General features: G+C 44.0%; 1 protein-coding gene across 2 annotated transcripts; it reads right to left on the bottom strand.

Moving 5' to 3' along the window:
• Positions 1–7,002: 7,002 nt before the first annotated feature.
• dmrt2b (doublesex and mab-3 related transcription factor 2b) lies at positions 7,003–11,044 on the bottom strand. Of its 2 annotated transcripts, none has more exons than XM_062563575.1 (3): positions 10,263–11,044; positions 9,326–9,422; positions 7,003–8,601 (listed from the first exon to the last, which is right to left on the bottom strand). In XM_062563575.1, exons 1-3 carry the CDS (start codon positions 10,635–10,637, stop codon positions 7,757–7,759), a joined length of 1,317 nt encoding a protein of 438 aa, XP_062419559.1. In that variant the 5' UTR covers positions 10,638–11,044; the 3' UTR covers positions 7,003–7,756. The 2 variants fall into 2 exon arrangements, with proteins under 2 accessions (XP_062419559.1, XP_037325479.2); XM_037469582.2 differs by having other exon boundaries at positions 10,284–11,044.
• Positions 11,045–12,840: the final 1,796 nt, after the last annotated feature.

The following is a 12,840-nucleotide window of genomic DNA, read 5'->3' as shown; positions in this document are numbered from 1 at the left end:
GGAAATAGAGACATAGACTTGTGTGTGATCATTGAGGGGGGGGGGGGAAGAGTAATATTGACGTGGAGCTGGCTCGTTAAAAAGAGCTTCTGTTTCCACGCAGCTCCATTCCTATTATTGTCTAACAGAACATTTTGTGTGTGTGTGTGTGTGTGTGTGTGTGCCTCAAAAACGAGACTGCCGAAGCAATGCACAAATCCTTGCTCAGTACCAGAGGTGTCAAAAGTATTCACATTCATTACTCAAGTAGAAGTATAGATACTAGGTTTTGAAAATACTTTTGCAGAAGTGGAAGTATCAGCTCAAGCTTTTTATTTAAGTAAAAGTTTAAAAGTACTGGTTTTAAAACTACTTAAAGGAAAAAAGTAAAAGTATTGAAAGGGAAAAAAATGTCCATTAAGAACAAACAGTCCGTCAGTCCGTTGCAACACGATGGGAAGGTGCCTTCAGGTCACGTGACCTGCCGGATGATGGAAGCATGCCGTGTGACAAGCCGGAAAAACCTTCCGAAAGGAAATAGGAGTAACAAGACGATTTTTTAAATGTAAGAAGTAGAAAGTACAGATATTTGTGCGAAAATGTAACTAAATTGTTACTCTGAAACCAAAAACAAAAGTGATTAAGAATTTTAGCAAGACGGATTTTCTTTCATGGGTAAGGTTTTTTTTTTTTTTTTTGTTAATAGAATTTTAGATATAATCATTTCTAACTGTTTTGTTTGTTGCCTTTGGACCTGTTTGAGATCATTAGTACGGGATAAATGTTTTTTTGTGTAACACTTTTCAATAAAATTGAGCATCCTTTTACAAAGGATTGTTAATGGGTAGTTTAGTCGTTTCTTCTTGTTAATTGGGAAAACCCAGAGTGAGTCATCAACTAGTGTCGGCTGGACATAGAAGTCACATAATTAGCTCAATATTGTGTGTGTGTGTGTGTGTGTGTAAGGTCAAAGGGTCCAATTGTAATGAATCAGTACAAATGTATGTGGAAGATACAACCTTTTGGTAATTCAACCATGACATATACCATACCCAATATATGACATGACAAACGAAATGCAAAAGTAAATACATTAAATTAAAGTAGTTTTTCTTTAAATATGAATTGTATGGTCAAGGAAAGTCTAAAAATTGGATGACAAAAAGTCTGTGGCAGAAGTCCAAATGCTCCCCTTCCTTAATGTGTGGCCTTAAGAAGGGTTGTGCTTACCAGACAAATATACCTAACAGGCACTAGCAGGATATTTATTGATGTATTTATTTTGTACTCTATTGTGGAACACCCCATCTTGCTGCTGCTTTGATTTTCAATCGAAAGTCAGCTGTGAGATTTACGGCGGCGCACGTTGCACTTCACCCATGGACTTGTTCCAAGTGCTGTTCATGAAGCGGTGTGATTCGTAGCGTCCTGCTGGTTGAAGGATTCAAATGGGATAGTCTCAAACTACAGATGAGTCTTTCTTCTGTCACCGTGGTCTGTCCAGAATGACCCCCACTGTGCCTTTTACTACTCCACACCCCTCGTCTGGAGTATTCATGTTTTTTTTTTATGTATTGAATACGTTCAGTCACATAGAGATGGACGCACATGTTCAACCCAACGGTGATTTTAGTTGAGATGGCACTTCCATTTTAGCACTGAAACGCTTGGCAATCCGGAGCAAAGTGTCAGAACATGTTTCAGGCCTCATTTACCCAGAATGCGTTGAACGCGTGAAGTGTTTTTTTTCTCCGCTAAGACCTTCAAGAGAATTTGTATAATTTGCTAGTTTTGGGGGGGAGCACGGGAGACCGGATTTGGGTTCTGTCAAGGTCGTCTGTCAAAGCCGGGTTGGTGGAAGTGTTTCATTTTGAAACAGAAAACTCCTCGTAAGCAGTGAGGGAGTCGAGCAGGAAGACGGACGCAGTCATCACACATTCCACCGCCAGTCAAAACACCAGCCTGAAATATACCCTTTGTGTCTTTAACATGAGATGTATAATGACATATTTTAACCAACACCATTTATATCATAAAAGCTTTTCGAACTAAATTGCATGATACCCATTTTTGCCCCTCTGTGTTGGTAGTGTCAAGGTGGATCGCTCTTGACAAAAGGGGAAAGTGAAATGCTCTGAAGTAAAAACCGTTGTTCTTGGCAGGTTGTGTCAGTGATACACGTTTCCTTCTGTCACAACGTCTCGACCCGCCCGGCAACCCGGGCCTGTGCCAACTGTTATTCCTAAAGGTCTGTTAAGCAGACATGTACACGCGGTTTTATATGCCATTAAACTCCACTATTCTCTCCTCTTTGGGCTTCGCAGATAATCAATCACTTGAAAGAGGGTGCCAATATGTTAGCATACGGGGGGGGGGGCGCGGATCAGGACATGAATAACATCAGTGTAGATCGGATTACTCCAACGTGGCCGAGGGAATTGTTTGAGTTTGGATTTGCAGAATTTTCTGTAGCATAAAATCCACAGCAAGCTGGGTAAATACTGCTTTAATGGCCAGGCAGTCTGAGCTGTTTTGTAATGATGTTATTGCTGCCACCCTTGGTCTATAAAGTTACTGAACTTGCCTGGCACGTGCTGGTTTCAGCTTATAGAGGTGACAGCTCTGAGTCCGGGATACCGAGCTGCAGATATACAGCATGGAGGGTAGAGAAACAAAGGGTACTGATGAGAGACAGAGTTGAGAGGTTTTAAGCATAAACACAGGGTTTTGACACAGTGTTTCACCCTCATTGCACAATAAAGGGTTTTATCTCATATTAGAAAAATACAGCTGTCTCGATTTTTTTTTGTTTTGTTATCCAGCCAGAAAATATATCGTTTCACTAACAGGATGTCAAGGTCGGTACGGGGTGTTGTATCACGTCTTGTTTTCCGGAGAGAGAGAGAGAGAGAGAGAGAGACATCTTGCGAGAGAGAGAAAGTGCGGTCTCGCGGTCTGCTTTGGTTTCTAATATTGCAGAGGTAGTTCTTTCGGCGGCCAAGCGGCACCATGTGACGGTAACTGGATCGCCACGCAGCTGCGGCCGCGGGTACCATCGGTAGTCCCCAAGGCTGCTGGAATAGCGACACGCAAGCACCCAAATGCTGTACATGCACACACCGGCGTGGATGGAAAAACCCAAATAGTACAGGACGGGGATGAGTGGGGAGGTGCGGGAGACAGAACCCTACCCGGCCTGTTTCAAAGATGTTTTTAAAGCTGCGAAATTTCTAGTCCAACTGCGGCAGGCAGGGTTACACGCGGCGGGGGGGAGGGGGGAGGGGGATGGGGGATGGGGGGGGGCTGCCTTTTTCAAGGCGAGTGCCGGAGTGTTTGTTCTTCCGTTTAAATGAAGGGTGTCGGTGGTCAGACTGGAACCCAACTACAGCCAATTAGGAATGTCTCTGTCAGAAGGCAGAGCAGACACGTGTTGTGTCTTTCATCTTTATCTTTGGTCTTGCCTCTAATAGCCACAGCTAGGGGCAATCTGGACAAAAGGGTGCTACCTCCAAACAGATGAAACCGCTCAAGTTGAGACTGTTGGGGTGGAATAAGACTGGCAAATACAAAAACGAATTAACAAAAGACGCTGTAGTAACAAGAAATGTAATTTATTGCTTCCAATTCACCTTGTTATTTGAATCTGAACATATCTGAAATCCTTACACGAAGGCTTGAAAGTAAGCGGCTGCTTGCTCCAGCTTAGAGACCCGACCTGTTGTCTAGTGATGTGATCCATTTGTGTCTTCTTTCAGTTTGTCTGTCCATATGCGTCATTACAGGTGATGTGTTAAACGCCTCTGGTCTCCACGGAGATCTTCACCTGGTTTTCTGAACTGAGACTGACCCAGATTAGTTTACTGAAGGTCAAACGACAAAGAGATGAATGCTCCTCTGCTGTTTTCCGGTGTTCAGAAGGCATCGATTGAATGTATGAAGATTGGCATTTCAAACTCCAAAACACCAGACTCTTATCTGATGCAAGATGGATGGGAAAAGCCCGTTTATATGACCCCATTTGTGCCGAAGATCTGCCTGTTTAGTTTCATATCAATGTATGATCTTTGCTTTATTTTTAGATGGTCATCAAAACGATTGCACGTTAACTGAAGCGATGGTGCACTGAAGATGCTTTCACTACTGGCCTGCATCCACATATCAAAGCAAAAGCCTCAAACACACACAGCTGTAGTGAAACGTTACACCGGTCGCTGCTAAACACCACGAGCACACGGGGCTGTTGCAGGGCAGGGTGGAACGGGGGGGGGGGGGGGGGATTCCAAAGTGGTGGTACGTGGGCAGAAAGATCAAACTCTCTGCTCTGGATGTGCACACTCCAATGTGGAAGACACTTTGTTGAAATGAACAAAATGAATCTTCCCCGAGGTGCAATGGAAACGTTCATCAGCACACTAAAGGTACAGCAGTACAAATAAAAAAATACTGAAACAACTCAATTATACACAAAATATTAATATAATTATTTCATTTCTCGCAGACGTGAGTTAGTATCATCTAAACACTTTCAATATCTATAGCAATTTTATATTTATGCCAATTTTATTTAGTGGGAATGTGTTGCTTTCAGTGGCAGCTGGTGGATTTTTTATTTTTTTTTGGTAGGGCCAGCCAATCGGTTTCAGTAGACATCCCAGTATGATTCAATGCAAAAAAGGCTATGAAACATGCATTATTACTTTGCAGGTAAATATTTAACATTTATTCAAACAGTTAAACATAATAAGGACATCTTATTCAAGTCAATGTGTGTGTGTGTGTGTGTGTGTGTGTGTGTGTGTGTAATCTACTAACCCTTTGTAAAACAATTTTCAGAATATGATATCATTACCATTCTAATTCTAACCCCTGCAACAACAAAAAAATATAATGTTTTGTTGTCATTTTTACACGCACGGCAGTTCCACACCATGTCGAGAATAAGTCCGTGTGGGGGGCCGAGACCACCAGAGTGACTACCCCGTTCAGCCTTTTTGCCCAAATAATAAATCAATGTATTTTAGGAGACTAAATTCATGATGTCACTCATTTCAGCTAACTGCTTCTTGTTTAATATAATAAACAACAAACAATATATTTATTTTATAAGATGCATATGTACCACTGACTCTTATTTGGAAACAATGACTCTTTTGTGGGCCAAAGGACACGGAGGAGGTTAAATACGAGTGAATGTAGTTAATGAGATAACATTAGCTTTCTCCATTTAGGAACTCTGGCTGGCCGTCTCCTCAAAGGTCAGCGCTGTCTGCACCGCTTGCTGTGAATAGTAATCACACACATAGCAATCACCAGTACAGTATATTAATATTGCGGTCAAGTTTTTTTGGTCCAACAAAACTCATCAATAAAACTAAGGCATGTTAATGAGACAGGACCAAGACAACTTGTCTTCGGGTTTTCGATGCAGGCACTTTTTGAGTGGACCCAACCGGGCGATTAAAGAGTTAACGCTATTAAGTTCAGGCGGCATCTCCCACAGAGGTGTCGAGAGGAATGACCTTGCCTCACCAAGACGTGTGCTTTTAGTCCACCAATAGTCCTGTAATTAGGAAAGCTGGCACAGTGCGATCAAAGGCTTTGCGCTCAACCCTGATACAAAATGTGGCTGATCCGTCCAAAAGGAGAGGAGCTAAGATCCTGTCAAAGAACTCGAAGGGTTCTGGCCGCCTCGGGCGGGTCTTCAGGGGGGAGGCCGGTGGAAAACCCTACGAGGTGGTTACGGAATGAAGGTGAGCGGTAAAACAAAGTGTTTTGATAGTAGGTTGATGGCTTCATGCTAAGTCATGACGGGCTTTAATGCTTGGCTGTCGCCGGGTGGAGGGAGAGGCAATGCCCTCCGGGTGGAGGTGCCTGCCAGCTCTCTTCAGACCTTCTCTTCACTGTCTCATCACTGCCACAGCCGATTGGAGTCTGTATGATGGAAATGTGAAGCCCACAGTGACTGGGGGGGGGGAAAAGGGCCAAAGCAAAGCTTTTCCAGCCTGAAAACGAGGCTGAACGAGAGCAGGAGAGCCAGAGGTTAGCGACACGAGGCATGAGGGTTGGGGGAGGAGAAAGGTTCGGTCTATTACAACTCCAAAAACACGTTTCGACCTGTTGAAACGGCTTTGTCAGCACACTGGCCTGAACCTAATATCCCCTCCTCCCACACATGCCCTTTCTGCCGCTTCCCTTCCATCGACCGACAAAAGAACACGTTGGCAATTACAGATCGATTCAAAGGTTTCGTAACAGCGCGGAACAACAAAGCTAATCCGTCGCTCTCATAAATAGTCCTAAGAAGTAAAGTGGAACGTGAATAGCACGTAGAGCGGGGGCTTGCTATCTATAAAGTCACAAACCTCATCTAAAAACACTCAAAGAATCGTGGGTTAACTGGAGAAATGAGCTTCTCCCCTTTGCCGGGGGAGCAAGATACTAGCAAACAAAGACACATCACCAATGTGTTGACGTCAAAAGGTCCACCGTTGTCAAAGAATCTGACCTCAGTCTTTGGTCCATCACGACGCAGAAGCAAAAAAACACAGCAGGGGGAAAACAAGTGGAAAATAAATAGAGATTAAATGGGTGTTTAAAAACGTGGTTGTCGTCATGCTAAGCATGAAATAAAGAGCATTTGCTGATTAGTATGATCTGTTGGATGGTTACCTGACATCATGTAATGACTAAATTTAAAGTTTTACTGTTTAAATTTTGTCAACAAAGATGATGAGATTGCAGCCTTTTCTGTGCTATCACAGGTTATTTTGGAGGGGGATATATTTGCTCTATTAACTCTGCAGGAGGAATCCCCTTTTTCTCTCTGGGTCCTCCCTCTAGTGTTGGTTATTTATGAGGTAAAAGGGTTCTGTAATTACTACATTTGAGCGGCGCAGAGATCAGCCATCCACAATTGTAAAATCGATGCAAAAAGAAGAAAAAAAAGCAAGAGTTCACACAATAATTGACTTTTTCATCAACATTGTTTTATAGATGTACTGTATGTGTCATTCACATTGAATGAGAACAAGTGATGATTTTGAGAGGATCAAAACAGAATTGTTCAGTATGTTTTTATAGAATACTGTTACTAAAAATATTTAGTAGAAAAGATGCTCAATGTAAGCAAACGCATCTAGTTAAATCTAGAAATCTAGTTATCAAGTACCTACAGTATATGTTTCGGCCTACAGTGATGTCATTCAGTCCTGAACGCTCTGCATAGCTCTGCCTCTCACGAGTGCACATGGCCAATCAAACGCCGTCATTGTAAGCTCGCTAGCCAGAGTCGCCAAATTCAAAATTCTATCGTTGATATCGATGCTCCAGTCTGGTTTCGGGTTCACTTTGAGCTACAGACACTTGCGCGGATGATTCTGAAGGCCTAAGGACAGATTCCTTCCTGTCTGAGGCTGGAAGCGGCACAACCAAGAGAAAAAATATTTAAAAAGATTATTTCGGGAATAATTGGATATATATTTCTGGACAAATATATCAAAATTACATTTATATTTTGATGACGTTTAGCCCAGCAGGGAAGGGCTTGCTGGCCCACATGGCCCGCCACTGTTTCATTGCTATATCGTAATGGAAATATAACTAAATACATTTTTATAAAAACTAGGAAAAAATAAATAGAAATGAATGATTCTTCAATTAAATCAATGTTCTGGCAATTGTGAGTAAAAACTCCACTGAACAGCAAGCAGCCACTAGCGCTACCTTTTATTTATTCACTGGACTGTGAGGTGTAGTACGCTGCTTTCCGTTTGTCCCGTCAGGCCCTGAGAAGAGCCTCCACGGAGAAGGGTAACGGCTTCGCGGTCGGGCTCCTGGCCGAGCCGCCGCGGGGGCTCTTGACAGGGTCGCCACGGGGACCCGCGTGAGCGGCCAAAGTGGCTGCCGGGGGTCTGGGGTCGAAAGCCGTGGCGCCCGGCCCGCCCGGGGTCCCCTGATCCCGCCCCGAAACGCCGCGCGGGACGGTTGAGGAGTCATTAGTGTCCGTTATCTCTCTTGATCTTGAGGGGGGTTTGACAAGGTCTGACACGGTGCCGCCGTGATCTTTGAGTATTTGTCTCGATGATGGAGGCATCGACTCTGGTCCGTCATTCTTTTCGCGGCCACTCAGCCCCTCCTCATCCCTCCCGGTGGTTCGCTCCGAGCTCTGACATGAGACGTCAGTGCAGCCTCCCTCTACGGACGGCCTGCTCCTCAGCTGGAAGAAGTGATAGAACTGAAAGTCCCGCTCGTACAGAGGCTTGTATTTACACACGGGCGCATAGGTGGACGTCCCCGCGGTAGTGGGTTCCTTGCCGAGAAGGCAGCAGTGGAGGCTCGGGGAGACCGGCGGCGGCGGCGGCGGGGGCGGAGGGTGGAGCAAGGGGACGAGGCCGGAGGAGGAGGAGGAGGAGGAGGAGGAGGAGAAGGACAGGTCGGCGTGCAGCCCTCTCTGTCTCAGCTCCCGCTCCAGCATCACGTTCTCCAGCTCCTTGTCGGCGAAGGCTCGCCTCTTCCTCATGCGGCTACTGATGGACGGTGGGCACGCGAAGGTTGCCTGGTCGCGCTGCGGCTGCTTCGGCCAGCAGAAGACGTCGTCCTGCGGCGCCGCCGCCGGTTTGAGCCCTGCGAAAAAGAAAAGCCACACGCTGCGGTTTTTGTGTCCATTCATTGAGTTAATTCACACATGATGAGTTTAATTCAAACCAATCAATTGTTGGACTGTGTTCTTTGCAATTTGAATGATGCAGTTGGTTAGCGGTGTCATTTCTTGTTTTACTGAGAACACGGCGAAGCCGAGCTATTAAGGAGAAAAAAAGCCTCCTGCAGAAATTGAGTGCAAGCCGGCGGGTATTAATACACACGGTGCATTACAGTAATGGCCTGTTGTTTGGTAATAGTAAGGCTACAGTGATCAGGTGGCTTATCAAAATGAGTTGCGTGTAATGCAGGGTAATGACATCCAACAAGAAGCACTCTTAACCAATCAGAGCTTGAAGATGCAGTAACAGTCAAAGCAGTATTTACATAATGCATGTGTGCGTGTCTAAAGAGTTTTTTGTCTACTTGTGGGGACTAAAATCTCTTAGTTCTGTGACATCGTCGGGACGTTTGTCTGTCGAAAGACAAGAATCTGGTATCCACAAAGTCAAACATTTATTTTGTGTTAAAACATGGATTTGGGTTAAAGGTTAAGGTTGAAAAACTAAAGTTAAGACCAAGAAAACATGCTGTGGTTTGACATGGACAGATAACAGTTCATGTTGATTTCAGTTCAGTTCAGTTCATGCTCTCTATATTAATGTTTGGAAAAGAGGAAGTACATAAATGAAGTTAATTAAAACTTTACCCTGAAGGATGCTCTTAGCCAGCATGCTATGTTCGGCTGCATAACGCTGGTAGGCGGTCCTCCGCGACGGACCTGCACACCTGACCCCCCGCTTACCCTGAGAGACGGGGGGGGGGGGGGGGGGACGACGATTAGACATCTTCACGTAATCCTATCTCATAATCGATGCCCCATATATCATTAGAGTGAATTAATAAATTATACAGACAAGTAGATACGATTGTGGGATATTTGGAAAGTCACATGTTAACATAAGAAAATACAGCTACACAAAGTAAAAGACAATTGTTTAATGGTAAGTGGCTTGTTTGACAGTGTAAAAGGTAACACTTTTACCTTGAAGCATATATATATATATATATATATATATATATATATATATATATATATATATATAGAGAGAGAGAGAGAGAGATTTTTGGTATTTCCGGTGAAATATAGTTACATTTTAACAGGATTTCCCAATTAAATAGAGCTGTCTACAACTAAATCTTTCTAATTAAAAAACAATTAACAAAATATATCTCAAATGTTCCAAATCTCAAAAAATATAAATTTGTAAATGCATAAAAGAAAACTATATCGTCACACGTAAACTGTTTTTAGAAAGTTGAGAAGTCTTGGACAATGGTCTGACTTCTCTCACACATTAGTTGAACACATCATTGCAAAAGCATCCTTGCAGCTTTATTTCTAAGCACTAGAGTGTAAAATCCTTATCTGTGATTTCGCTTTAGAAAACGCATTCTAGAGAAAGAGCACATAGTTCTAAACTCACTGATCTTTAGTCATGAGTCAGTAAACTTCAGATACTGTTTTGAAACTCACGTTTTACACCTAATTTTAGAATATGTGCCTATTGAACGGATTAACCGAAAGCGAACAAATGCCTAGTGGAGGACACTGTTTAGCCACGTGTTCACCCTCCATCACTGACCTGCCCTTGCGCCCTCCTCACCTCCGCCGCCTGCTGCCTCCTCAGAGCGACCTGCGCTGCCATGACGCGCTGCCGCTCCACCACCAGCAGGCAGCAGTCACAGCGACAGTCCCTCCAGCGGCAGAAGCGTTTGTGGCCTTTCAAGCACGACACGACGCCGTGGTTGCGGCAGCGGGCGCATTTGGGGCTCCGGGTCATCTTGCGCGGCGTCGGCTGATGGCGCTCCGGAGCCGGGGCCGCCTCATTGCGCCCTGCGTCCCCGCGGCAGACGCGCGGCGCGGCGCATCCGTCACGACTCGTCGCGTCTTCGGATTTCAGTGCGTCAACTTTTGCTGTGGTCTCCAGCTGCGGGCCTGCTTCCGGCTGACAGGACATCTATGACTGATTTAAATCGGATTCCCACTTTGAATCCGCGGTGCGCTCTGTTGTCGAGCAGGCCACGGAACATATGATTATTATTATTATTATTATTCTTCACTCACAAAAGTAGAAGCATTAGTTGTGCAACGAATGGCACCAGAGATGATGATGATGTTGTTGTTAGACATAAAACAACCGCCTCAGCTCAGCTCCAGTACAACGACGCAATGAGAGGTTGATTCCGGGCTTCAGAGGGGCGAATTCCATGTGAGAAGCGGGCCCTGGCGGGGAGGTGTGGCGCTCCGGCCCGAAAGCTGCATGGCCGTGTTTGCAGGGTGGAAACTTTGCAGCCTGCCGCCAGAAGTCTGAGATGAGCCTCTCTGTCTCCGTCTCTCTCTCTCTCTCTGTCTCTCACTCTCTCAGCTGACCGGGTCACAATGCCGAGCGAAAGATTTAAGGCAAATGGGTTTGCAGCATAGCAACTCCCTCTGCCTGCCCATGAACTCTTTGAGCAACTACCTGCCTCGTCCCGCCCTGCCCACCTTCGCGGTGCTTCTCATCTTTCAAGAGATTTGGGTTCCGGCCCGACCCACATGTCCAAATTCTTCTTACCGAGGGATTCCAACGTTATTATAGCCCTCATATAGTTATTTTAAAATGAGTGAAAGCGAGGGGGCGAGCTGAACAGTAGATTCACAAACGTGTCCGTACGGATGCATATATACATGTGAGCTACGTGTTTTACCAGACTGACACGATATGGACTCATTACGCACGCGCCTTGGGGAGAATAGCCTTGTGGCGAATGAGAGAAACAGGGACAGAGGGATAATTATACATTTTCATATGACCTAATCTTCATTCTCATATTTATTCATTATACTGTTAAATAATGCAATGATGTAATGGCTCTCTTGATTTAATAGTGCCAGCATTTCAGGGCCATAATAACATAATAATTGAAAAACATGCATTTTCCCACTCAAAGCATGTTTGGATAAGTTTTTCAACAAAAATTCTGTAGCTTATTAAAATCTGCACCTTTTTGAAAGTCAACATATTTGCATAGTGCCTTCAGGTATCTTCATATGAGATGTAATAGAATGAAGCACGTGTGAATATGTATATAATTCATACATGCTGCTACAGTAGGACACAATAAAATGAATGCATTCAGTTGGGTGTTGATGTGATGCTGCACTCAGCTCCTAAACATACCGTTAATGCAAAAAAAAAAAAAAAATAGCCGTGCTAGCTGTATTTAAGAATCTACTGTTTCCCTGAGTCAAAATACAGCACCTTTAGACTCCATTGCGATGGTATGAAAAGTGTGCTCCCTACTGGTTTAAATCTGCCACTACACCTAGGGTAGTTCTTCCAGGATAGAGAATCAGGCCTCACTAATTTGGAATATTATTAGCATTCAAGTTCTATCATTCTGAGGCTTTTTTTTATTGTGAACGCATATATAATGTGAATTATTCAATGAGGTGAAGATCTTTGCTGAATAACATTCTCCCCACGGAAAATATAAATCAACTTTAAAAACACTGAAATAACAATCTTAAACCATACATGAATAGCTCAGTTTAAAAATGAATACAAATTAACTAAAGAGTTAAAAAAGATGCTCTCTAATACTGTATATATATGTTTTACCCTGCAGGCTTCTGGGCTGCAAAGGCCCAGTAACTACTGGTCTTGATCCTTGGCCATGGCCAGAAGTGCCCTGCTACGAATATGATCACCAAAGTTATACAACCGATTGAATGCAGTTGTGTTGTGATGGGCTGATACATACATTTTTTTGGAAAAAGGTATCTGGAGGTTCTGCCGAAGCTCTATTTATTGACATTATCCTAATACTTTTTAAACCAGAGTTAGGGTTTGTCTATATTAAATACTATAGTGTCTCGAAAAACTGAAAATATCTTCAAATATCAAGACAGGGGTGACTTTGTCAGGAAAATGAATGGAATATGTATGTTTGCCCCCCCCCCCTCCCCCTTCCGGAGGTATGGCAACATGCTGCCTGCTGCTCCTCATGCTCCAGAGAGGAAACCGTTATTACTTGTGTGAGTATGTGCCTGAAAACCCTATAAACACAGGGAGCTGCAGGAATCAAGCAAACCACAAATGCTTTCAATTTTCTATAAAGAAGAGTCTACAGGTGGATGAGTACTTGGCCCTTAATGGGTGGAAAATGCATTATGTTGTG

This window comes from Pungitius pungitius, chromosome 7 (genome assembly GCF_949316345.1).
Source record: "Pungitius pungitius chromosome 7, fPunPun2.1, whole genome shotgun sequence".
NCBI lineage: Eukaryota > Metazoa > Chordata > Actinopteri > Perciformes > Gasterosteidae > Pungitius > Pungitius pungitius.
This window is presented reverse-complemented; position numbering and strand designations above follow the sequence as displayed.